The sequence below is a fragment of the Arachis duranensis genome, chromosome 8 (assembly GCF_000817695.3).
Source record: "Arachis duranensis cultivar V14167 chromosome 8, aradu.V14167.gnm2.J7QH, whole genome shotgun sequence".
Taxonomy (NCBI): domain Eukaryota; kingdom Viridiplantae; phylum Streptophyta; class Magnoliopsida; order Fabales; family Fabaceae; genus Arachis; species Arachis duranensis.
The window spans coordinates 33,478,107-33,505,763 of record NC_029779.3 but is presented as its reverse complement, the minus strand read 5'-3'; the positions used below and the strand labels follow the sequence as shown (position 1 = coordinate 33,505,763).

The following is a 27,657-nucleotide window of genomic DNA, read 5'->3' as shown; positions in this document are numbered from 1 at the left end:
GGACAGCTCAGAAATTTTCCGGATATAGTACTATGAATCCTTATTGAACAAGGCTAACCAAATGCTACTGTGTCTTTTACACACCCTTTCGCTTCTCCGTTCTAACCCTCTCAGCTTCCCTTGCTCTGTTTTCTGCTTCTATATCCTATAAAGTTTTCACCTTCCTCTTCTATTCTTGTCATTCAAGGTACCACCATCTATCTTACACTCTCCTCATCGTTTTTCATTTTTATCATTTGATTCATTTCTGTATGTTTCGTTTTAAAGTTTGTTCCTTTTACTTGAACATCCATGCCTAGAGATATTATTCAGTTGATAGAACTCATTTCTTAGTGAAAAAACTTTTTTTTTTTGGTCCGCTTTTTCTCCCAGGATTTTAGTTGAGGTGAGTAATGAGCTTTCAGGATAAAAATGATAGCTTTGTTGAGAAGGGTATTTCAGAAGTTGAGGGAGGAAGCAAAGATTCTACTGGTAATGGCAAGAGATTACTAGAACAAGATAAGTTTGATTACTTGCAATCTTCGGTTAAGAAGTTGATAGCCTCTTCTGAACAGGACTTGGTAGATAAAGAACCTGCATTGGTTCAATATTCTATTGAGGAATGCCAAACAAAGAGAGAAGTTGAAGAGAAGAGGTTGCAATTGCACTCCCTAGAGAAAGATATTGAGGAGCTGTGCAAAGAGCTTGAAAGTAAGAGAAAACAGGTTGGTTCTATTCAAGGAGAATTGAGTTCTTATTCCTGGGATCTTGCAATCAAAAGGAGAGAACATGGATCAATGCAAAGATGCATCGAACGGCGCCAGAAAGAGTTTGAAGCAAAGGGAGATCAGTTCAATCACATGCAGAAGCTGATAGGAGAATTTGGGAAGCATTTAAGGTTAAAGGAGCAACAATATGTCAGGGAACTTGAAGCAGTGGCAATGGTGATCAATGAACGCGATGAACTTCACAGGAAGATGTTGAGGGAACTTGAAGAGTATGATGAGCAAATTGAAGAAAAGGAATCACAGCTCCATTTGATGGAGGACTTGAGGAGAGAGTGTGAAGAGGAGCTCAAGGTAGAACAGAAAGAATTTCTTCTAGTTCTGGATAACTTTGACAAGAAAAGGGAAATGAAAAAAGAGGAACTGAAGGATCTTTCAAAGAAAATTGCTAAGTGTACAAAGGAACTTAAGACCAAAGAGGGAGAGATTGGTGCAATGAAGAAACTGATTGATGCCGAAGCTGAGAAGTTGCAATTAGAAAATAGGAAGTTACTTAAGGTAATTTCATTAAATGGATATCATCATGTTCAGTTGAAGGAGCTTCAGTCCAAAGAAAAGGAATTTGCAGCACGGGTGGAAGAGCTTAAATCAAAAGAGAAGCAATATGAAGAACGAGTGAATGAACTCGAGTCAGAAAATAGGCGTATTGAAGGCAAAGTGAAAGAGATCCAGTTAAAAGAGGAGGAACATAAAAGGCAAGTGGAGGAGTTTGTTTTAAAGAAGGTGAACTTTGACTGCAAATTAAATGAGCTTGATTCGAAAGAGAAGCACTATGAAGAACGAGTGAACAAGCTCATTTCAGAGAAGAGTCGAATTGAAGGCAAAGTGAAAGAGCTCCAATCAAGAGAGAAAGAACTTCAAAGCCAAGTGGAGGAGTTTGCCTTAAAAAAGGAACATTTTGATTGCAAGTTAAATGAGATTGAATCAAAAGAGAAGCAGTATGAAGAACAGGTGAGCAAACTCAATTCAGAAAAGAGTCTAATTGAAGGCAAAGCACAAGAGCTCCAAACAAGAGAGAAGGAGCTTAAAAGCCAAGTGGAGGAGTTTGCAAGAAACAAGGAGCATTTTGAATACAAATTGAAGGAACTTGAATCCAAAGAGAAGCAATATGAAGAACAAGTTAAGAAACTCAATTCAGAAAAGAACCAAATTAAAGACTGGATTAAGGAGCTTGACGCAAGAGAGAAGGAGCTCGAATGCCAAGTCGAGAAGTATGCATTAAACAAGGAGAATTTTGAAGGCCAGATGGAGAAGCTTAAGTCAAGAGAGAGTGAGATTGAAGTACGAACAAAAAAACTCAAGTCAAAAGAGAAGCAATTTGAGAGACTAGAGAAGAAGCTCAGATTCAAAGAGAAAAGGTGTGAAAAGCACAAGGAGATGCTCAAGTCAACACAGAAGAAGTTTGAAGCACAAATGAAAATTTTTTATTCAAAAAAGAATCAATTTGAAGAGAAATGGAAGAAGCGTGGGCTTAAAATACTGCAGTCTGAACCGTCGAAAAAATCATTGAGAGAGGAAAATGAGCAGGGTAAATGTGCTTCTGCTGTTAGTTTGTTTAAACAATATTACTTCAACTCTTTCATTGATTCTGATATTTCTATTAACCTGGTCTAATGTATTTTATTAAAAATATCTTAATTCAGGATTTTGTTGTGTGTCTCTGGGTTTAAACATATGTATATATAGTGAAACTGAAGGAATTATATTGATCCCTCCCCAGTTTTCTTTTGTAAGCATTTGTCAAAGCTCTTAACTGCAAAAAGCCTCACATAGTAAGTGCTTCCTAAGTTAAGTGGTTAACATTATTGCATTGCTAGAAATATATAGAATACTAATGTAGATTTTTGTTTCAAATTATTTTTCATGGTGCTAGGCTATCAGTTCAAACAGTTCATTATGGTGCCTTAATTTTTCTTGTAAATGGCTTTTCAACTGTCACCAATGTATCTTACCAGCTCAGATTTATATTCTATGGTGCCATAACACTTGATTTGTTATGTTTTTTTTTTTTTTGGTGGAGAGGGATTAAGTATCTGCTAGCTAATCATACTTACTTCTAACATGCAGATAATCAATCAAGTCGCGCCGGCGATGTAAGAAGTTTCGAGCTTTTCTCAAATGATGAGCAAACCTATTTTCACAATAACATTTTAGTTTATCTGCAGAGTCAATCAGATCCTGCAGAACTAATTTTGGAAATAATGAAAGATCCAATGCTTCCATTTTGTAGCCAGGGAGACCATAGCCACATATTTCTGCTTGAACAGCTAATGAGAATCTCCCCTGTCATTAAACCTCATGTTAGAGAAGAGGCAATGAAGTTTGCACTTTATTTGAAAGCTAACATGAGAGCAAGTACTGAAAATTCTTTAGTAGTTCTTGGTTTCTTGATGATTTTGTCAATTTATGGATTAGTTTCCTCTTTTGATGAGGATGAGGTATTAAAGTTTCTCCAAATTGCTGCTCGGCACAAGGAAGCTGTAGAGCTGTTTCGGATTCTCGGTTTTGTGAATAAAATCTATGGTAAGTTTACTATCTTGCTTAGTAGAGCTTTTTTCATTTATTGATTCAAAGTATTTCTGATATGGCATATGATCATATATATATCTATTAATTGTCAAAAAATGTAGGATATGACTTGTTTCTGTTCCCCTAAAATTTTATGGATATAAGCATACTTGTTTCTAGGGGTGTGCATGGTCCGGCCCGACCTGAAGATCCGGCCCGGTCTCGAACACTTTTGGAGCTAATTTGGTGTGATTTTATCGGGTCTAGGGCCGGGTATGGGTCTCAAAAATTGACCCAGTCATCCTTTCGGGTCGGGTCCGAGTCATAACTCGGGTCACCCGAAATCGGCCCGGTGGCCTGGTCATCATACATAATTAATATTGTGTTATTAGTGATGGATGATGGCTATTATTATGCGAAATTTAAGTATTGTAATCCTTAATATTTTGTGTTATTAGTAATTATATATAAGACTATAAGTTAATGTTTTATGTTTAAAATGCATAAGACTTTAGACTAATGCATAATCTTGTGTTATTTGTATTGATTTAAATATTTGGTGTTATTAGGCAATATTAGTATTGATTATGGTTATGCTTTAATTTTAGAGAAGAGTTGGTTCTTATTATATTTTTCTAAGTGAATTTTACCATGTCAAATAATGGTTGGAGTCTTAGAAATTTGGATATTTTTACTTGCTAACTTACAAGAAGGTATCAAAGTAATATAATGTTAACGGCACGGTTTTCACCCGATTTTTACCCGGTATAATCGTGGCTCGAAAGTATATAGATTTCATCGGGTCTAGGGTCAGGTTCGAGTCTAACAAATAGGCCCGGTATATATTTCGGACCGGGTCTGGATCACATTAAACCCGGTTTTACCCGACCCATGCACACCCCTACTTGTTTCTTTAAAAATTACTAGTGGAAAATATTTTTGAAGAGATTGCACAACTCTTGTGTAAATTTGATCATATGAGACAGTTGTAGGGAATTTTATGGACTCTACCTTCTTAGTATCTTCCATTGTATGTATTTTCTTAAAAGTCCTCTATTCACCTCTAAGAATTTTGAATTGCACAAGTTAAGACTTCTTCTGCTAGATCTTGGTGTCATGGGATTTTTCTGCATCTAACAGATTTTGTTGAGAATCTCATCAAGAATCAGCAATATATTGAAGCTGTTAGATTCATTTGTGCATTTGAGTTGGCTGAGAAGTATCAACCAATTCATCAGTTGCAAGCACATGTGAACAAGGCAAAGTTGAATTGTGAGAACAATTACAAGGAAAACAAGTCCATTGAAACTAAGGTTTCTTTCTTTCTTTTTTCATGTCTTTTTTGTTGCTTTTTTCTTTTTTTGATTGTTTATTCTTTTTCCTTTTAGCATGGTAGTAACATGCTGAAATTGAACTTCAGGTTGAGTCCATAGATGAAGGAATTTCAAGCCTGAAAACTGTTCTGCAGTTCATCAGAGAGAACAACATAGAATGTAAAGAACTGGTTGATGAGGTTGAAGATCACATTGTTAAGCTAAAAAGGCATATGGCAAATATTGTCAAGGCCAACATCCAGAGTGTTACAAGAAAAGGTGTTAGTTGAAATTTAAACTAGTTAGGGGGTGTGAATAATAAAAATATACATAAATACTAAAATTGTAAAGGTTGATGTTTCAATGCTCTTAATTTTTAGATTTTTAGACGTGTCTAGAATGAAAAATTGACAAAACAAAAAGTAACGATGTAAAATATTCACGGCAAATTCCATCTGCTGTTCAATTTTTTCCTCTTATCTTTCCTTTTTTTTCTTAAAAAAAAAAAAGAAAAATTAATTATTCTTCATTAGTCTAATTCAACGCAATAATGTTTTAACACACCAAAAATTCAGTATCTATTTGACACCTATCAAAATGAAAAAAATGAGGATGATAATAAAATAAAATAAGAAGAGTAAAGTTGATGTCTAAATACATACCAAAATTTTTTGTAAAAATTTACAAATAGAATTACTGAGAATGGTCAGATTTAGCGTCGACGGTTGTCGGTGGATTTACGGCAAATTTTGCGTTGGAAAAGTAGTTTAGATTTTCCGAAAATATTTACCGTCAAATTTTATATTTTGACACTAAATCCAACGTTGATTAGGAGCGCGAAATATAATTTTCTTGGCGCCGTAGTTACCGGCAAATTACCGTCAGTTTTAGCCGACGGTAAATCAATTTAATGAAATACTGCGTTTCACCAATTTACTGTCCGGTGTCGGAGGAGGTGTTGTCGGCGTCGCCATCACCTACCAGAGCCTTTGGTGCCACCGCCGCTGAACGTTGTTGCTGCTGGAGTTGTCGGTCACCGTTGAGGAAGTTGGGAATGCCACCCCTATTCTTGGTGGCCACTGTTGTCGGTATTGTCATCACTACTAGTACCACCATTGGTCCAGTATCCTGTAGTCACTATCAAAAGTAAATTTGGTATAGTTTTTTAATTTTATTAAGATTTTTATGTGAATTTAGAATTTTTTATTAAATAATTTATAAAATTATTGATTAAATTAGTGTAATGAAATTTGTGATTAGAATTTGGTATAGTTTTTTCTTTTATTGTTTTTCATATTTTTTTTTGCGACTAAGTATTTTACTAAATTGTTGACTAAATTATGGTAATAGAGTTTGTGGTAAAGTTTGGTTTGTGGTTTTTAGTTTTTTCAGATTTTGTTGTGAGTATGGGATTTTGTTATTTACTTTATTATCAAATTATTGATCAAAATATGATAATGCAGTTTGTGATTAGGATTTTTTATGTTAATTTAACATAAATAGAAATCATAATTAAATTAATATAGGTTAAGTAGGTGAGATTAACAGTGTTTGATTTTGTGTAGTTTATTGAATTAATTAGTTTCATGTTGTGAGTTTAATAAGTTTTCTTTTTCATTAAAACGATGCTATTTTTCTGAGAATAATTGGATATCGCTTTTTTCGTATTCTGTGCATTCGTATTTCAGGTAGGTTTTCTATCTCTAACTATAATCAATTGTTTAAGTTTATGTTCGACTTATGATAAAGGGGATTACGATGGTTTGGAAATTTAGCAAAATAATTTCTTTGTTGATAGCATAGTCCAAACCAACAAGTAACCTCTCCCGCCATTAAAGTTTAAATTCAAATTAAAATAAGAATAAAGGACAAATCCATCCCTGACCTTTTTTTCGCAGACATTTTCATCCCCGAGGATTGGAAAATACTTTAATGTCCCTGACCCCCCCCAAAAAAAGTGGACATATTTACCCCTCCATTAGAGTCGCTCCGTTTGTCCTGACGGAAAACGGTGACGCGGCTCCCGTGGCGCTAACCTGGCCATTACGGGCTGCAACGTGGGATAGGCTTTTGAAAAGAGGACGTATTAGTCCCCAGGAACCAAAACGTCGTCGTTTCTCCCTCACCCCCAATCATCCTTGAGCGCTAATCCTTCGAATGCAATGTGGAAAAAACGCAATCCTGTGACCTCAGAAAACACTGGTCTTTCACACACACTATAGTGACCTCAAAAAACAACATCATGATGAACACCTTAAGGCCAGTAAAGGAGCTAGCTGTGAAAGTGAAAGTGAAAGAGATAGGGAGATTGAGAGAGAGGATAGCATTGACTACTTACTACACCACTCACCATCCAAGCTGTGCCAAAACCCATATCATTAACAAGAACAACACATGAATTCTTACAAATAATGCAACCAATAATGCAATCCCATTATCATTACAAAGCTTATTAGTCTCTCCAACTCTGAGAACCTTACTTTCTTTTAATCACAACCAACATTATAAATGTCCAAGCAGCATTTGCACTTGCACGCAGCAAATACTGATGATCAAGGTCCTGAAAACCACTTCCAGCCTCAATCTGCAGCAATTCATCATCATCATAATAAATAACTTAAAACAAACACTGCCATCTTCCGAGTTCATATCTCAGCCACCAAAACCACTGGAAATTCAGCGAGGCTCATCGTCTCTCTGGCCGGAGTTTCTGGGCCCTCCCGACAAATAAGCCAGCAAATTCAGAAGTCCAGGAAGGTAATTTTCCAGCCTCGCCGCCGAAGCTTCTCCCACGGCTTGTTGCTGCTGCTGATGCTGATGGTGAACGAACAAAGAAGCTTGCTGCTGCTGAGACACCAACATCGCCGCCGCCGACTACAGAACCATCTCCGGCGGAGGAGCAGCCGCTGCGAAACTCCAAATTTTGACCAAAATCGGGCCTGGCCGGGAGGGCCCAAAGCCCCGCGGGAGCTCCGGGGCCCACTGAGGACCCCATGGAGACGCCGTCATCCTTGGCGGAAGCGTCGTCGTTGGTGCGTATGCGCTTGCCGAATATGAAGGGAGTGGGAGCGAGCAAGGGCTTGTGGTCAAGCGAAGATGTTGCGGAGGTTGAGAAAGGAGAAGAGAGAGAGCCAGCACCGCCGCGTACGGAGACGGAAACGGAAACGGAGGAGAAGCTAGCGGGAGTGGTTCCGGTTCCGATGGCGGCGATGATTGAGGGCTCGGCCTGGCGGAGGAGCCACTCGATGGTTTGGCCGTCGGATTTGTGGCCGAGCTCCGTCGGATGCCATGAGTCGGAATGCTCCCTTTCTTTCTTCACCCGCTTCACCCTCACACTGCATTCGAAGGATTATGGCTCAAGGATTTCCTAGATTGAGGGTGGGGGAGAAACAACGACGTTTTGATTCCGGGGACTAATACGTCCTCTTTTCAAAAGCCCATCTCACGCGGCAGCCCGTAACGGCCAGGTCAGCCCCACCGGAGCCACATCACCGTTTTCCGCCAGAGCAAACGGAACGACTCTAACGGAGGGGTAAATATATCCGCTTTTTTGGGGGTCAGGGACATTAAAGTATTTTTCAATCTTCGGGGACGAAAATATCCTCGGGAAAAAGGGACAGAGACGGATTTGTCATTTACTCTTAAAATAATAACCGAGAGTAATTAAATATCGGGTTGTCTTTTTTAGGAACTAGTGACAACGAGCATATAATTTTGGCTGTGAAAATAAAGAAATTTTTCAATAAGAAAACAAGCAATTAAAGGAATTAAAGAACAATTAAAATTACAATTAATAAACTAAGAAAAGAATAAAAAATTATATATGTAATATAAACAAGTAAGACTCAAAATTGTGATTTTTGGATGAGTTATGGAATTCCTTTCTTGTCATAACCACAACTATAATAATTATGATTGATTAATCTCACTTAGTCAACCCAAACATCAAAGAATAAGTCAAGTGAGCATAATTATTATTAATCTACAAATCCTAACTAATTTACTAATTATCTTAATAAAAATTAACGTCAGTGAAAACAATAACAACTAACAACCCAAAACATTCCTAAGGTTTATAATGCTAAGGACAAAGAAATTAATGACCTAATATAGTACCCCTTAGAACGAAACAAAAACTCTACCGAAGATAATATTTTGAGTAAGTATAAATGTATAGTTGGTGTGAATTGTTTGTAAAAATACAAGGTTTTTTCATATTTAAAAAAGTGTAGGTAAGATATACACTTTAATTAGTTTGGATAAAATTTGCTTTTATTTTTAACATTTGTCAAATATTTTAAAAGTACTCTATCTTTAATTTGCACTTTTTTCCCTAATATTTAAACTTTTTCTCAAACCTTCTCTGTATTCACTGCTATTACCACCATCACAATTGTTGCCCTCTATCGCCACTCTAGCTTCCACTACCACAATCGTTGTTGTTATTATTGTAGTCTTTCTCTTCTTTTTCATCTCGCTCTTATACTTAATTTAATTTTATTAGAATTTAATTTCCTGAAGCACATTTTTATTGCATTAAAAATTTTAAAATAATATTTATAAATCAATCTCATCGCATACATTTTTTTATAAAAAATATTATTTTGATATTAATACAAAAACATAAAATAAATTATAGTTTAATAGTTAGAAGTTGTCTGAAATCAAATTTTATAATAAGAAAGTACATATTTGATTCTCTACTATATCCATTTTGGTAAATAAATAAAAAAAAGTTAAACATAACCGGTAGTGACAAAAGAAAGTATAATAAGAGCAAAAATTATTAATTTAAATAAAAGGATAAAATTTGATTATATCATTCTCAATTTCATAAAGTGACATTGTACCACACATTGCATTTACTAGGCACTCAAATTTCTGTTGACTTAAAATTGACTAAAGATCTCTTATTAAACACGGCTTACATTAATAAAACATCATTTGATTTTGCCCAACTTCAAAATGTCTGTCTAATGATCTTTCACTACAAATATGATCAAGTTTTCAAAAGACAGTGGACAGCTAAAAAATTTTCGGATATAGTACTATGAATCCTTATTGAACAAGGCATACCAATTGCTACTCTTAGTCCTTCAATAAATTATCAAAGATCGAGTTGAATATTCACTCCATTAAATTTAGTAGTCACTCAAAGTTTCTATTGAGTTAAAATTAACTAAAGATCTCTTATTAAACACGGCTTACATTAATAAAACATCATTTGATTTGTTCAAACTTCAAAATGTCTGTCTAATAATCTTTAGCAAATGATCAAGCTTTCAAAAGCCAGTGGACAGCTCAGAAATTTCCCGATATAGTACTATGAATCCTTATTGAACAAGGCGAACCAATTGCAACTCTGTCTTTTACACACCCTTTCTCTTCTTCGTTCTAACCCTCTCAGCTTCCCTTGCTCTGTTTTCTGCTTCTATATCCTATAAAGTTTTCACCTTCCTCTTCTATTCTTGTCATTCAAGGTACCACCATCTATCTTACACTCTCCTCATCGTTTTTCATTTTTACCATTTGATTCATTTCTGTGTGTTTCAGTTTAAAGTTTGTTCCTTTTACTTGAACATCCATGCCTAGAGATATTATTCAGTTAATAGAACTGATTTCTTAGTGAAAAATCTTCTTTTTTTTTTGGTCCGCTTTTTCTCCCAGGATTTTAGTTGAGGTGAGTAATGAGCTTTCGGGATAAAAATGATAGCTTTGTTGAGAAGGGTATTTCAGAAGTTGAGGGAGGAAGCAAAGATTGTATTGGTAATGGCAAGAGATTACTAGAACAAGATAAGTTTGATTACTTGCAATCTTCGGTTAAGAAGTTGAAAGTCTCTTCTGAACAGGACTCGGTAGATAAAGAACCTGCATTGGTTCAATATTCTATTGAGGAATGCCAAACAAAGAGAGAAGTTGAAGAGAAGAGGTTGCAATTGCACTCCCTAGAGAAAGATATTGAGGAGCTGTGCAAAGAGCTTGAAAGTAAGAGAAAACAGGTTGGTTCTATTCAAGGAGAATTGAGTTCTTATTCCTGGGATCTTACAATCAAAAGGAGAGAACATGGATCAATCCAAAGATGCATTGAACGGCGCCACAAAGAGTTTGAAGCAAAGGGAGATCAGTTCAATCACATGCAGAAGCTGATAGGAACAGTTGGGAAGCATTTAAGGTTAAAGGAGCAACAATATGTCAGGGAACTTGAAGCAGTGGCAATGGTGATCAATGAACGCGATGAACTTCACAAGAAGATGTTGAGGGAACTTGAAGAGTATGATGAGCAAATTGAAGAAAAGGAATCACAGCTCCATTTGATGGAGGACTTGAGGAGAGAGTGTGAAGAGGAGCTCAAGGTAGAACAGAAAGAATTTCTTCTAGTTCTGGATAACTTTGACAAGAAAAGGGAAATGAAGGAAGAGGAACTGAAGGATCTTTCAAAGAAAATTGCTAAGTGTACAAAGGAACTTAAGACCAAAGAGGGAGAGATTGATGCAATGAAGAAACTGATTGATGCCGAAGCTGAGAAGTTGCAACTTGAAAATAGGAAGTTACTTAAGGTAATTTCATTAAATGGATATCATCATGTTCAGTTGAAGGAGCTTCAGTCCAAAGAAAAGGAATTTGCAGCACGGGTGGAAGAGCTTGAATCAAAAGAGAAGCAATATGAAGAACGAGTGAATGAACTCGAGTCAGAAAATAAGCAAATTGAAGGCAAAGTGAAAGAGATCCAGTTAAGAGAGGAGGAACATAAAAAGCAAGTGGAGGAGTTTGTTTTAATGAAGGTGAACTTTGACTGCAAATTAAATGAGCTTGATTCGAAAGAGAAGCACTATGAAGAACGAGTGAAGAAGCTCAATTCAGTGAAGAGTGAAATTGAAGGCAAAGTGAAAGAGCTCCAATCAAGAGAGAAAGAACTTCAAAGCCAAGTGGAGGAGTTTGCCTTAAAAAAGGAACATTTTGATTGCAAGTTAAATGAGATTGAATCAAAAGAGAAGCAGTATGAAGAACAGGTGAGCAAACTCACTTCAAAAAACAGTCAAATTGAAGGCGAAGCGAAAGAGCTCGAAACAAGAGAGAAGGAGCTTAAAAGCCAAGTGGAGGAGTTTGCACGAAACAAGGAGAATTTTGAATACAAATTGAAGGAGCTTGAATCCAAAGAGAAGCAATATGAAGAACAAGTTAAGAAACTCAATTCAGAAAAGAACCAAATTAAAGGCTGGATTAAGGAGCTTGACGCAAGAGAGAAGGAGCTCGAATGCCAAGTCGAGAAGTATGCATTAAACAAGGAGAATTTTGAGTTCCAATTGAAGGAGCTCCAATTAAAAGAGAAGAATTTTGAAGGCCAGATGGAAAAGCTTAGGTCAAGAGAGAGTAAGATTGAAGTACGAACAAAAAAACTCAAGTCAAAAGAGAAGCAATTCGAGAGACTAGAGAAGAAGCTCAGCTTCAAAGAGAAAAAGTATGCAAAGCACAAGGAGATGCTCAAGTCAACAAAGAAGCAGTTTGAAGCAGAAATGAAAATTTTTGAGTCAAAAAAGAATCAATTTGAAGAGAAATGGAAGAATCTTGGGCTTAAAATACTGCAGTCTGAACCGTCGAAAAAATCATTGAGAGAGGAAAATGAGCAGGGTAAATGTGCTTCTGCTGTTAGTTTGTTTAAACAATATTACTTCAACTCTTTCATTGATTCTGATATTTCTATTAACCTGGTCTAATGTATTTTACTAAAAATATCTTAATTCAGGATTTTGTTGTGTGTCTCTGGGTTTAAACATATGTATATATAGTGAAACTGAAGGAATTATATTGATCCCTCCCCAGTTTTCTTTTGTAAGCATTTGTCAAAGCTCTTAACTGCTAAAAGCCTTACATAGTAATTGCTTCCTAAGTTAAGTGGTTAACATTATTGCATTGCTATTTGCTAGAAAGATATAGAATACTAATGTAGATTTTTGTTTCTAAATATATTGTTCATGGTGCTAGGCTTCTGAGTTACAACATCAGTTCAAACAGTTCATTATGGTGCCTTAATACTTTTTCTTGTAAATGGCTTTTCAACTGTCACCAATGTATCTTACCAGCTCAGATTTATATTCTATGGTGCCATAACACTTGATTTGTTATGGTTTTTTTTGGTGGAGAGGGATTAAGTATCTGCTAGCTAATCATACTTACTGCTAACATGCAGATAATCAATTAAGTCGCGGCAGCGATGCAAGAAGTTTCGAGCTTTTCTCAAATGATGAGCAAACAGATTTTCACAATAACATTTTAGTTTATCTGCAGTGTCAATCAGATCCAGCAGAACTAATTTTGGAAATAATGAAAGATCCAATGCTTCCATTTTGTAGCCAGGGAGACCATAGCCACATCTTTCTGCTTGAACAGCTAATGAGAATCTCCCCTGTCATTAAACCTCATGTTAGAGAAGAGGCAATGAAGTTTGCACTTTATTTGAAAGCTAACTTGAGAGCAAGTACTGAAAATTCTTTAGTAGTTCTTGGTTTCTTGATGATTTTGTCAACTTATGGATTAGTTTCCTCTTTTGATGAGGATGAGATATTAAAGTTTCTCCAAATTGCTGCTCGGCACAAGGAAGCTGTAGAGCTGTTTCGGATTCTCGGTTTTGTGAATAAAATCTATGGTAAGTTAATTTAAAACTGTCTTGCTTAGTAGAGCTTTTGTCATTTATTGATTCAAAGTATTTCTGATATGGCATATGATCATATATATCTATTAATTGTCAAAAAATGTAGGATATGACTTGTTTCTGTTCCCCTAAAATTTTATGGATATAAGCATACTTGTTTCTTTAAAAATTACTAGTGGAAAATATTTTTGAAGAGATTGCACAACTCTTGGTTAAATTTGATCATATGAAACAGTTATAGGGAATTTTATGGACTCTACCTTCTTAGTATCTTCTATTGTATGTGTTTTCTTAAAAGTTCTCTATTCACCTCTAAATTTTTAATTGCATTAGTTAAGACTTCTTCTGCTAGATCTTGGTGTCATGGGATTTTTCTGCATCTAACAGGTTTTGTTGAGAATCTCATCAAGAATCAGCAGTATATTGAAGCTGTCAGTTTCATTTGGGCATATGGGTTGGCTGAGAAGTATCAATCAATTCATCTGTTGCAAGCACATGTGAACAAAGCAAAGTTGAATTGTGAGAACAATTACAAGGAAAACAAGTCCACTGAAACTAAGGTTTCTTTCTTTCTTTTTTCATGTCTTTTTTGTTGCCTTTTTTTTATTGTTTATTCTTTTTCTTCTTAGCATGGTAGTGACATGCTGAAACTGAACTTCAGGTTGAGTCCATAGATGAAGGAATTTCAAGCCTGAAAACTGTTCTGCAGTTCATCAGAGAGAACAACATAGAATGTAAAGAACTGGTTGAGGAGGTTGAAGATCACATTGTTAAGCTAAAATGGCATATGGTAAATATTGTCAAGGCCAACATCCAAAGTGTTACAAGAAAAGGTGCTAGTTAGGGGGTGTAAATAATAAATATACATAAATACTAAAAATGTAAAGGTTGAGTTTTCAATGCTCTTAATTTTTAGATTTTTAGACGTGTCTAGAATGAAAAATTGACAAAACAAAAGGTAATGATATAAATTTTTCAGGGTAAATTTCATCTGTTCAATTTTTCTACTTATCTTTCCTTTTTTTTTCTTTTAAGAAAAAAAAAAGAAAATTTAACTATTCTTTTGCATGTTGGTTTATGGAAAAGTTTGTGATGGCCTAATAGCATGCTTCATTCGTCTAATTCAATGCAATAATGTTTTTGGGGAAATTTATTTATTTAAATTTTTTGGAGAAAAACGTTATTAAATTACAATTTTTTAAAGCATCAAATGCAAATGCAACTTTTTCAATTATATATAAATACCTGTATATTTTTGTCGGATTCTAGGACAAATGTTTCATATTTTACGAAAGATGATACAATCGCAATCGGAATTTTATAAACAATTTTTTCATTCACTTTGTCCCATACACAATTAATTTTTACAATATACTGATTTTCAGATCTAACAATAAAATACTCAATGATTTTATTGGTAAACTTTACACCGTGACTTTCACTCAGTAGTTCTGTTACTAGGTATATATAGGCATTTTTCAAGCAGTCAGAAAAAACCGCTATAAGGTATCGCGGTTTTTTCATTGACGCCATTTTTATAAAAACCACTATAAAGTGTAGCGAATTCTGTTTGCACAATTCAACGTAAACCGCTACAATATAGTCGTTTATGTTCAAACCTTAAACCGTGGTATCCTATTGTGATTTACATATAGTTACAAAAGTTGCATTTATGTCTGGATCTTTGAAAATTGTAATCGGTCTCTAAAAATTTTAAATTAGTAAAATGTTTTTAACATTCTAAAAATTCAGTATCTATTTGACACCTATCAAAATGGAAAAGTGAGAATGATAATAAAATAAAATAAGAAGGGTAAAGTTGATATCTAAATACACACCAAATTTTTGTGTAAAAACCTACAAATAGAATTACAAAACTACAATACATAATAAATTTTTTAATATTATTATACTAAAGTTTGGTAATAAAGTTTTTCAAAAATGTGTTTGATAAATTAAATTGATATATATTTAAAATGTTTAGGATGTTTTTTAAAGTATTTATGTGAGTGTTTTTTAAAATTAGTTTGTATTTATTAAAATTAAAAAATCTAATATAAACATATATTTTAATAAATATTTAGTTTTATCTTAAATTATTGATGTCAAATTTTATTTACCATCAAATCTTTCTTTCTAGTTATATCTATTATGATCATTTTAAATTTTAAAAGATATTTTATTAAATACAATTATTATTGTATAACTTTACTAAACATTTATCAAAATACTTTACTTTATGTTCTATCTGTTTAACATATTTGTCCCAAAACAAAGAATTGCTATTTCAATGCAATATTAAACAACACCCTTAATTTATTATGATAATTAAATAATACTTATATATTTAAGAAAATTTTATCTATTCAATTTCTGTTTTGTACGTAGATTATTTTCATTTCTAAACAAAAGTTATTTTCAAACTATGCATGAAATGGTTTCACTATGATATAGTAAATATTTAGAGTAAATTACTAAAAATAATACTTAAAAGTTTACATCCGACAAAAATAATTCGAAAAGATGCTAACAATAAATAAATTATCGAAAGATTTAAAAATGTGACAAAAAAAGATATGAAATATATTTTTTAAAAAAGATTTTAGAAATCATATTTTGATACAAAATTTTACAAGTATTATTAGAAAAATAAAAATTTTTTATTCTTAAATTTTGGTAATTTTATCTCAAGTGAACTTTTCAAAAGAAAATTATGAATGACTATATTTTTTTTGAAAAATAAAAGAAAAAATTTACAGATTAAATTTTGCTCTGATTTTTTTTATATTTTTTAAATATTTATTCAAATATTACCATAAATTTTTGGATCAAATACATAAGTCGTTTATTAAATATAAAATTTTTTTGTTATTTATTAAAAAATAATATTTATTAATTATTTTTATCATATTTTTAAATTATTCAATGATCATTTTGTTAATAACATTTTTTAAATGCCTTTTTGTCAATACTTAAATTTTTTGAATACTAAATTAGTAATTAACTCCAAATACTTAAGAGGAATGATATTGATACTAATTAATAGCATTTTTAAATAATATTATTTGGTTCTTTGTTATTTGTAGTTTTTGTTAGAAGACGAAATATTTTTTAATAGAATTGTTTTGTTCTTCGAAAAAATAAAAAGAGACCGAATTGAGTGTTTATACGTTTTATTCCAAAATATTTTTTTCTTTTTCTTTTAAATAAAAAATTTATTATAGATTATAAAAAGGTCAAAGATAATTTAAATATTCACTGTATTCATTAATTAAGAGTTATTGAAAAAATATTACCCATTTCTTAAAAAATACATACTTTATATTTATAAAAAGATAAAAGATTATGTAATATTATATAAATATATATTTATTTTCATGATTACTAAAAACTAATAAAAAAATTTAAAATAAGTAATTATATTTGCTCATATTTTTAGGGTATGCTAATCCACCTTACTTTTTGTAATAAAAAATAAACGTATATTATGCTTTGATGGGACGGATTCGATAGGCCAAAGGTGTTTGGCATGAATTGCTAAAAAGTGATTTAGCTGATCCGTGAGCATTTTTAACAAAAAATTATTAGATTATTGTATGTTTTTTAATATAACACATAGATCTTTCTAAATTTAATTTCACATAATTGACTAGTTAATATTTTATATAATTTTTGTGTTAGTAGGATAATTTTATAAATATTAATTTTATGATGGTTATTGTTGTTAAATTTAAAATATTTTATGGTAATATATCAAAAAATTAAAAATTAAATATTTAAAATTAATGAAATTTTTATTGAATAAGATTTTTTTGTTATATTATTTTGTACATCGTTGTCGGAGTGGGGACATCAAGCCAAAGTGAAAGAGGATGGGACTTCACCTCCTATGATAGCACAGCGTGTGGGCAGGATAGCTTCTTGGTCAATATCCTTGCTGCCAACCCGATGACGGCATCCCCAACACCCGCAACCAACAATACTTCAGGTGTGCAGCAACGCCTTGACAGCAACCATGGCGCAGATGCGCCGACGTGAAGGATTACGATATGGTAGGGATCAGATTAGGAGGGAGATGCTGTCGCGTGTACATAGGGCAGATGTCTTCTTCCTCTTCGTCGTTCTCTTAACTTCCTCCTCTTTTTCCGCTGTTGCAAGCTCACTGCGTCTTCCACTATCTTTATCGCCGACGACGACTCCAAACCTCCCCACTGTATCTGTTACTCACTTTTTCGTCGCGCCATCAACTCCTTCTCCTCTCTAATTGGCCATGGCGGTTTTGGTACTGTCTTCTCGGTGAAGCTCTAGACCCACAACAACCTTACAGCAAGGAGAGCGTGAGTTTTACAATAAGATCTTTCTTTTAATTTGTTGGATTATTACAATTTACGATTTTTAATTTTTTGTTAAACAAAAAAGCAAAAAAATAAGGTTGATTAGATTTATCTATTGGTCATTATTTGTTGGAGTTTTGAGAAGGATGAAACATTTTTTAAAAAGAAAAAATAAATAATAAATGAATTATATATTTTAAATTAATTCTACATTCAAGTCACCAAAAAAAATTAATTCTATATTCTAAACCAATTATTATGAGTTAAATAATTCAGTTCAATCTTTTAAGATATTCTAAAAATTAGTAATATTTGAAATAATTTAATTAATTATAATAATATATTGAAAAGTAGTGATTTTGATACGTTAATTTTATTAATTATAGTTAAATAATATCAAAAATAATTTTATTAATTATAATAAGATGTCATGTGAAATTAATAGTTTTTTAGAGTAAATTTATGAATTATAGTAATATAATTTAGAAAATTAATTCTTTTTTAGTAATTTTGTAAATTATAGTAATATGATCTGAAAAAATAGTAAATTTTTAAAGTAATTTTATTAATCATATTAATATGATATAAAAAATTAATAATTATGTTAAATTAATTTTATCAACTATAGTAATATGTTATGAAAAATTATTAATTATATAGAGGATTAATTATAGTAAGATACTGTAAATGCTAGTATAGATAGAGAGTATATGAGGTTACGTTTGTTTTTTTTAGAGATAAGACAGAAGATGATACTAAGATGGAGACAATAGAACGGAGACATTAAAAATTATTTTTCGTGTATTGTGTTTGGATACGATAGACAAGACACTAATGTAATGTCCTGTATTATGTTTGGATAGATATGGACAAAACTCAGATATTATGCGAAATGACTAAAATAGCCATGTCATTCCAAATTTTTTACAGTAGGTACAAATTAATTTAATAAAAAATAAGATTATGTAAGAGTACAAAAAATTACAAGAAGAATTGGTCTATGAACCAATAAGATAAAAATGGTATTAAAATAATAAAATTAAGAATAAATAAAGTATCATAAAGTAGAAAAGTGAATTAAGTCTCCATTAATACAACATGTCATAGAGAAGAGAATGAACGATAAAAAAGAATAAATGAATTATCCAGTCAAGTAAGAAATTCTACCAAAAAAAAGAGACTATCTGAACAAAAAGAACGTAGAGAAAGAAAAACTACAATGTAGAAAAGAAGCTAAAATTAGGAAAAATAACAACAGATAATAGTAGAATAATAAAAAATATATATGGATAGAAAAGAAAAAATTTTTGATAAAAAGTCTGTGTCAACCTCTTTAAATCTCGTGTCCATCATAGTTCTTCATAGAAGAGTGGACACAAAAATAAAAAATAGTGTCCTGGAGACAATGTGTTTCGTATCTATGTTTCTGCCTCCAAACATGTTCTAAATGTTAATTGTCCATGTCTCTGTGTCCTGTCTCCGAAAAAAATGCTACCTAAGAGAATAGAGAGTACACACAAAAAAAACTCAAGAAGATAACATGAATAAGAAGTCTCATATTACACAAATAAAAATCTCATAAATCGTGAATAATCTTAAAAATTAAAAGTCTTTTTAAAATAATCTTATTAATTATACTAATATAATATGATAAATTAAATATTATGTTAAATTAATTTTATAATCTTAGAGTAAGAATTATAATAAGATGCTATGAAAATTAGTAATTCTTTAAAGTAATTTTATAGGTTTTACTAATATAATTTAAAAAATTAGTTATTTTTTAATAATTTTATTAATTATAGTAATATAATCTAAGAAATTAAAATTTTTTTAAAATAATCTTATTAATTAGGTTAATATGATATGAGAAATTAATTATTATGTTAAATTAAATTTATTAATTATCTTATTATGTCATAAAAATTTACTAATTATTTAAGATATTAATTATAGTGAGATGCTATAAAAAATTAGTAATTTTTAGATTAATTTTATTAAATTGATAAGGGTCATTGTTGATTTGGAAAATAAATTAAAAATAGAAAAAAATATATGTAGTAAGTTTTAAAGTTCAAATGAAAGGGTGGACCTATATTAAGGATAAGAATAAGAAGAAAGAAATTCTAAAATCTTAAACTTTAAATCCTAAATTCTATACGAAACTCTGAACCTGTACCATAAATTCTAAATTCTAAACCCTAAATTCTAAATTAGTAATTTTTAGAATAACTTAATTAATTATAGTAATATATATATTAAAAATTAGTGATTTTGTTATATTAATTTTATTACTTATAGTTAAATGATATAGAAAATAATTTTATTAATTATATAGTAAGATGTTACATGAAATTAGTAACTTTTTAGAGTAACTTTATAGGTTATAGTAATATAATTTAAAAAATTTGTTATTTTATTAATTATAATAATATAATTTGAGAAATTAGTAAATTTATAAAGTAATTTTATTAATTATTAGTAACATGTTATAAAAAATTATTAATTATTTAGAGTATTAATTATAGTAAGATGCTATGAAAAATTAGTATTTTTTGGATTAATTTTATTAAATTGATAGAGTTGACTTGGGGAATAAATAAAAAAGAAAAAAAACATGCGTAGTAAGTTCTAAGGTTCAAACGAAAGGATGTACGTATATTAAGAAGAAGAAGAAAAAAAATCCTAAAATCTTAAAACCTAAGTCCTACATCCTAAATCCTAGATTCTACACCATAAATCCTAAACACTAAATCCTAAATTATAAATTAGTCTTTTTTATATCAGAGTAAATTGATTAAGTATTCCTCGAATGAACTTTGGCTATTTCTAATTTAGAGAATACTTATATTTTATTTGGTTTATTAAAACAAAAAAGATAAGAAAAAGAGAAGAGTGAATGAGTTAATGTTTTTCTCCAAAAATAAAAATTATTGTAAATTTAATTGTAAAAAAAGAACAATTAATTTATAAAAAGATATTATTATGTTTGTGTAAATGATAATGTGTTTTAAAATTAAAAAATTAAATTTTAATTAAATTTATGCAATTTAAAATTTCAATTAAAATGCATATATATATATATTTTAAATTTTTATTTTTTATTTAATTAATATATGGTCGGATCTACGGGTTGATTCGGGTTTCGCACTCCATGATCGTTACCCAAACTAACTACTAGAGAGAGTCATTGGTTTAGTTTGGATTGGACCTGATTACCCATTCATTTCAGAACTAATTTAACGAATTCGGTTCGGTTCGGATAGATAATCAGATACCCGCGATACGTGTTCAGCCCTACCAAACCTCCAACTTCAACCCCGAGTCTCTAGCTTTCAAATTCCAAATTCTAAATCTTAAACTCTCGTAATTAGTGTTTTATTTTTTTTAAAGGGTAAAGTACTAAATTGGTCCCCTACGTTTGGGAGTAATCCTGTTTTGATCCTTAAGGTTTAAAGTGTCCTATTTGAATCCAAAAAAGTTTCATTTAGCTTCAATTTAGTCCCACCGGAGGTCAAAGATAAATAATTAACAAAATGTCCTACATGACAACAGTATAAGAACAAGGTCGACAATCTGGAGAATAAGTACAAGCTCCAGAGGCACAAAATCAACCGTGGATGTATTAATACATTTATTTATCATTTTTCTTATAATTAAAATAAAATATTTTCTATAAAACTAAAAAAAATGTTAAATACATATATTGATGCATTCACGGTTGATTTTGTGCCTCTGGAGCTTGTACTTATTTTCCAAATTATCGATCTTGTACTCATACTGTTGCCATGTAGGACATTTCGTTAATTATTTATCTTTGACATCACGGTGGGACCAAATTGAAGCTAAATGAAATTTTTTTGGATTTAAATAGGACAATTTAAACCTTAAGGACCAAACCAGGATTATAATATTTTGAGTAACTTAATTAATTATAGTAATATATATGTTGAAAATTAGTGATTTTGTTACGTTAATTTTATTAATTATAGTTAAATGATATCGAAAATAATTTTATTAATTATAGCAAGATGTCATGTGAAATTAGTATTTTTTAGAATAATTTTATGGACTATAGTAATATAATTTAAGAAATTAGTTATTTTTAGTAATTTTATTAATTAAAGTAATATAATTCGAAAAATTAGTAAATTTTAAAGTAATTTTACTAATTATATTAATATGATATGAGAAATTAATAATTATGTTAAATTAATTTTATTAACCACAGTAATATGTTATGGAAAATTATTAATTATAGTAAGATATTATAAAAATAAGTACAGATAAAGAGTATAAAGAGTACATAAAAAAAATATAAGAAAATAATATAAAAAAGAAGTCTCATATTATATCAATAAAGACCTCATAAACTTATAAACCTTACAACCTTTATTAATTATAATAAGATGTTATGTGAAATTAATAATTTTTTAGAATAAATTTATAGGCTTTAGTAATATGATTTAAATAATATTAAAAAAATTATTCATTTTAACCTTAATTTAAAAAAAATAAAATAAATATATTTTATTATAATCAAACTAATATTTAAAAATTTTCATAAATATTCATATAATTTTTTAATTTTATCCATTAAATTTTTTTTAATATTTTCTAAGAATTGTTTTTTTTTTTTACAAAATCTAATAAAACAAAGACAAAAAGAAAAAATAAGAGTGATATTTGTATATATAAAACATATCTTTGTATATAAATTAATACGAAATAAGAGATTAATTTTAAAATATTTAAATGTACTTACAATATTTTGATATTTATGTCTACGTATATTTTAATATGATATCAGTATTTTTTAAAGATAATATATAATACAAATTTTAATTTTTAATTTTAAATCATTTTAGTTACTATAAAAGTTAAAAATAATACTCAAAATTAATCTCATTAAATTGTTCAATAATTCCTTTATGAAAAAATATAATGATATTTGTGTGAATGATAATTCATGGTTCAAAAGATATATAATTCACGGTTCAAAAAGCCAATCTTATTTTAGACTTTGACGGAATATTCCAAAAGAGAATAACAAGAGCAGTGTGGCCATGGCGGATCAGCAGAATTATTTGACAAAAAGAACAACGGTGCAGAACATTTTAGAATAAAAAAACTCTCAAATGGGTCTTTGTTGGTGGCAAAGGTGGCGTTGGTAAAACCACATGTTCTCATCATCTCCACCGATCCAATTCACAATCCCAGCGATGCTTTTCAACACCTATTCACAAAGACTCCAACTTTGGTCAATAGCTCACCAATTTCTATGCTATAGAAGTAGATCTCATTGTTGGGCATAAAAATGTAGACACTTCTGAAGAGATGGAGTCGTTGAAATTTTCGGTGGAGTATCGGCAGTGAATTTCGGGCGTGCCGAATAAGATGCTGTCGAAACTACCATAGCTAAGTGGGGAAAAAAAGGAGTTGCTAGCGCGACAGAAGAACGAATAGAAGAGATGGTGGGAAGGTTTCAGTCGTTATCGGTGCTGGAGACAATGGAAGGGACAGTGCGCTATGGCAGAGGAAGGGAGGGAGAAAACCTGAAAGAGGATGTTAGAGACGGTAATAATGAACTAAATACGGAGTATTTAACTAATTTTAATAATTAAATTAAATGTATTCATTTAAAAACTAAAATAAAAAAATGACCCTCTATTTTATATATAATTGTAGAAAAGATGCTAAGAAAATAAATATTTTTATTTTGATGCTCTCTGGTGTTTTGGTGTGCCAAACAGTTTTTTAGCATTTTGATATGTAAACATGTGCGACGTTGCCGTACTATATCCGTACCCTACTTTGATATTGATGTATGTGGAGTGTGTTACGGTCATGTAACGGCTATTTTTTTAAATTAAGAGTAGAGAAATTGAAAAGTCTGATTTTTTTATTGTAGAAAATAGATACAAATCAAATCATCTAAATTGTTGGCAAAGAAATGTTCGCATTTGAAGAACTCAATTTCGTAGGTGTGATGTGCGCTTTCAATTTTTTTGTTTTGACATTATGTGTTTCTAAAAAAATTGAAAATGTATAATTTTAAATTCAACCGTCCGAACTGTGTGTGTAATATACACAGTTTTCCTTTGCAAAATGTGAAGATTACAAATTGAACCGTTCAATTTGATGGGATGCATATGTATTCTAACTAGATCGTTCAATTACTCTTCCTACCAACACGAACAGTCAGATTTGTGTTACTATTTCTCTATAACAGCGTTAATCACACAACACTCTAATAAATAATAACATTACATTATCCTATTCTCATCTCCATTTTAAAATTAAAAAACGACGTTAATCCTTTTTAAACACGTCTTAACTTTGGGCAACTCTATCTAACAATATTTATTGAGATATTTACCCAAAATAAAATAATAATAATAATAATAATAATAATGAAAAAAATAAAATAAAAAACAAAATATAACAGGAGACTAGGAGAATAAAAAAGTAGTAATATAACAATAATTAATTAATAAGTTTTAAAAATATTTCATTTTCATCAAAACATAATTAATATAACTATAATAACTTAACTTATTAAATACTCAAAATATATTCAATTTGGGTATGTGTAAAACGAGTACAACAATTACGTATTTATTGGATGCGACACATTTATATAAACCATTAGATTTGATTAGATGAAAATCAAAAGCTAATATGAAAAAAGAGTATTGATGGACTTTAATAAATACAGAATATCCTAGTACATAAATAAATGGTTTAAATAAATGAGAATACTTTAATACACAATACTTTAAATAGTAACAAAATCCTTTATTCTTAAATAATTAAATATAAAACATATAAATACAAAAATATGAGTATTCTTTATTCAATAAGATTAATTATTATGTAAAAAAATTTTATGATATTAAAAAATCATATTAAAATAAAATTTTAAACTGTAACATAAAAATATAAAATAATTAAAATTTTATTTTATATTAATTTAACAAAATTAGTTAATTAATAAATTTTAAATATAATAATCTAATTATTTGTCAAGTAATATAAAATAAAATTTTAATTATTTTATATTTTAATGTTATGATTTAAAATTTTATTTTAATATGATTTTTTAATATCATAAATATTTCTTGCTTAATAATTAATCTTATTGAATAAAGAATACTCATATTTTTATATTTATATGTTTTATATTTAATTATTTAACAATAAAAGATTCTGTTACCATTTAAAGTATTGTGTATTAAAGTATTGTCATTTAAAACATTTATTTATGTACTAAGATATTTTGTATTTATTAGAGTCCATCAATGCTCTTTTTTCATATTAGCCTTTGATTTTCATCTAATCAAATCTAATAGTCTATATAGATGTGGCGCATCCAATAAGCACATAATTATTATGCTCGTTTTAGACATACCCAATTTGATTTCAGAAAAATCCCATAATTATATCTTGAGCATTGTTCCTTTTTTTTTGTTTAATTACTCTATTGGTTTCTATAATTTCACAAAATTTTCAATTAGACCCTATATTTTTTTCCTTTTAATTGGGTCCCTGCACCAATTTTTTTTTTTAATTAGGTCCCTCTTGGCAGTAATTGGCTTAATTGTATAGGGACCTAACTAAAAAAAATTGGTGCAGAAACTCAAATAAAAGGAAAAATAGTATAGGGACTCAATTGAAAAAAAAATTGGTGTAGGAACCCAATTAAAAAGAAAAAAAGAATAGGGACCTAAATAGAAAATTTCGCGAAACTATAAGGACCAACAAAGTAATTAAACCTTTTTTTTTTCACCAGCCGGAGTTTCAGCAGAAAGAACCAAAGAAGTTAACGACGGTAGAGAGAAATTTTTTGTTAATGTGAATGTGTGAAGAAAAAAGTAAAGTGTGTTAGTGTGTGAGAGTAAAACTAAAACCGCTAGTAAAAGAGAGAGTGGGAGATAACTTGATGGGTTGCATGTGCAACAGGTGGCATGATGCACGAATCGGACGATCCGATTTGTGTACCCTAACTAGACCATCCGATTATTCCTCTTGCCACCGTCCGATTTGTGTTCTGATTTCTCCATAACAATGTTAAATACGCAACACCTTAATAAGTAATAACATTACATTATCCTACTCTCATCTCCATTTTAAAATAAAAAAGCGACGTTAATCCTTTTCAAATGCGTCTCAACTTTAGACAATTTTATCTAACATTATTTCTTGAGATATTTACCCAAAATAGATACATAAACATACTAATAATAATAAAAAAATGTAACAGAAGACTAGAAAAAGAAAGAGAGTGGTAATATAACAATAAATAATTAATTAATTAATTTTAAAAATATCTTATTTTCATCACATAACTAATATAACTATAATAACAATTAATTTATTAACTACTCAAAATATATAAAATTTATTTCAGAAAAATCTCATAATTATATCTTGAGCATTGTTTGTTTTTTCACCAGACAGAATTTCAGCAAGAAGATCCGAAGAAGTTAATGAAGGGCGAGAGAAATTTTTTGTTAATGTGAATGTGTGAAGAAAAAAGTAAACTGTGTTAGAGTGCGAAAGTAAAATCCATGATTCTGAAAACTGGATTGGACCGACTAGTCGAACCGATATAACTGAGAACCAACAATAAAATCGGTCCGATCCACTGCTTATAACCATTTTTTTTTGCAAACCACTAAAAACTGTTAAACCGATCGAGAACTGGTCAGTTGGACCGATCGGAAAGCAGCCAATTTTGAATAAACAACACCATTTTATGTTTTTTTTAAGAGAAAAAAAAATCTGTCAGCACCCTCTTCCCCTAACACCCCCTCAGTTGTGAACTCACCCCACCTCTGAAGTAAAGCAAATTAGTACCAATTCAAAACCCTAGCCCTAGGTTCTTCTTTAACAGTTCTGCCGCAGTGTCGCTGTCGTCCGTATTGTCGATGCCTCTGCTTCTTCCTCTTCCCCCTGTCTAGAACCCAGGCCCTCTCTTCCTCTGCTTTTCTGTTCGAGGCTTGGAGCAGATTGCCATCAGGTCTCCACTCGCCGTTGTCTCGCTGCTCGCTGTCTGCCTCTCCATCAAAGGTTAGTGGCCCTGCTTTCATCACTTTGGTTTTTCTTCCTTTTATGCTCTATTTACTGATGGCTGAATGTGAAATTGTGAATGGATATTTTAAAATCAAATAATTGATTTAGTGCTGCTACTCTTTTTTAGTTTTTTTAATTTCTAAAATTTTTGTTGAAATTTTTTTGTAATGATTTGTAATGTTTGTTGCTATTTTGTAATTGCTGGTTGTTGTTTTGTCTATGACATGTGTGCTTGGGATTTGTTAGCTATAGGCATTGCCTTGTCAGAGAGGAAAGCTCGTTATTCTTATGCTTCTCTCTGGGTTCTATTGTCAAGTCTTGCATTTGTTGTTGTTTGCATTCTTGCTTTTAGGCCTCTGGTGTTATGGATGATACATAAAACCCCAGAGGAACAACCCTTCAGTAAAACACAGATATGCATTGTGCCTACTGGTGTTATGATATCTGCTTTTATCACTAATGCACTTAGGACACATGCTGTGTTTGGTGTATTTGTCTATGATTTGGTTATTCCAAATGGACCACTTGCTGCTGCTATCATTGAGAAGCTTGAGGACTTTGTTTGTGGCCTTCTGCTACCTCTCTTCTTTGCTATCAGTGGCCTCAAGACTAATCTCACCTTGATCAAGGAGCCACTAGATGGGGATTTGTGATCTTGATGGTTCTTCTTACTTGTATTGGCAAGGTCCTTGGTACTCTTGTTGTTTCTCTCCTATTCCAAATCCTTTTCATGGAAGGTGTAATTCTTGGTTTGCTTATGAATACTAAAGGCTTCATTAAAATTATAGTGCTCAACATTGGCCGGGAACAAAAGGTATATTTATATGATGCATGTTTTAACTTTTTATAAATTAATTCACGTATACCCATCATGCATATTATTGATTCAATTCATTATGTATGTATGTAGGTATTGAGAGATGAAGTATTTTCAATCATGGTTCTTGTAATAATTCTGATGACAACAATCATCTCACACACAGTGGCATTGATCCGCAAGCCAAAAAAAAAGC

At 30.8% G+C, this 27,657-nt stretch overlaps 2 protein-coding genes and 1 pseudogene across 5 annotated transcripts; 2 read left to right on the top strand and 1 right to left on the bottom strand.

Moving 5' to 3' along the window:
- Window positions 1-14,210, top strand: LOC107462263 (nuclear matrix constituent protein 1-like). 3 transcript variants are annotated; one of them, XM_021129397.2, is made up of 6 exons: window positions 1-187; window positions 373-2,023; window positions 11,946-12,214; window positions 12,774-13,229; window positions 13,623-13,795; window positions 13,897-14,210. In XM_021129397.2, the coding sequence occupies exons 2-6, from the start codon at window positions 393-395 to the stop codon at window positions 14,077-14,079; spliced, it is 2,712 nt and encodes a 903-aa protein (XP_020985056.2). In that variant the 5' UTR covers window positions 1-187; window positions 373-392; the 3' UTR covers window positions 14,080-14,210. The 3 variants fall into 3 exon arrangements, with proteins under 3 accessions (XP_020985056.2, XP_052108461.1, XP_052108462.1); XM_052252501.1 differs by lacking the exon at window positions 11,946-12,214 and having other exon boundaries at window positions 373-2,292; XM_052252502.1 differs by lacking the exon at window positions 11,946-12,214 and having other exon boundaries at window positions 1-2,292.
- Window positions 2,906-5,025, top strand: LOC107462444 (FRIGIDA-like protein 5). 2 transcript variants are annotated; one of them, XM_016081030.3, is made up of 3 exons: window positions 2,906-3,287; window positions 4,413-4,585; window positions 4,693-5,025. In XM_016081030.3, exons 1-3 carry the CDS (start codon window positions 2,966-2,968, stop codon window positions 4,873-4,875), a joined length of 678 nt encoding a protein of 225 aa, XP_015936516.1. In that variant the 5' UTR covers window positions 2,906-2,965; the 3' UTR covers window positions 4,876-5,025. The 2 variants fall into 2 exon arrangements, with proteins under 2 accessions (XP_015936516.1, XP_020985060.1); XM_021129401.2 differs by having other exon boundaries at window positions 4,661-5,025.
- On the bottom strand, window positions 7,262-10,095 carry LOC107462264 (transcription factor TCP7-like; annotated as a pseudogene).
- Window positions 14,211-27,657: the final 13,447 nt, after the last annotated feature.

Excerpts from the sequence above, each read along its gene's own strand:
- LOC107462263 (XM_021129397.2), top strand. The coding sequence starts at position 393 with ATGAGCTTTCAGGATAAAAATGATAGCTTTGTTGAGAAGGGTATTTCA. Across the intron at positions 12,215-12,773 it reads GAGAGAGGAAAATGAGCAGG|ATAATCAATTAAGTCGCGGC; the intron begins GTAAATGTGCTT and ends GCTAACATGCAG. Across the intron at positions 13,230-13,622 it reads TTTTGTGAATAAAATCTATG|GTTTTGTTGAGAATCTCATC; the intron begins GTAAGTTAATTT and ends TGCATCTAACAG.
- LOC107462444 (XM_016081030.3), top strand. The coding sequence starts at position 2,966 with ATGAAAGATCCAATGCTTCCATTTTGTAGCCAGGGAGACCATAGCCAC. Across the intron at positions 3,288-4,412 it reads TTTTGTGAATAAAATCTATG|ATTTTGTTGAGAATCTCATC; the intron begins GTAAGTTTACTA and ends TGCATCTAACAG. Across the intron at positions 4,586-4,692 it reads ACAAGTCCATTGAAACTAAG|GTTGAGTCCATAGATGAAGG; the intron begins GTTTCTTTCTTT and ends ATTGAACTTCAG.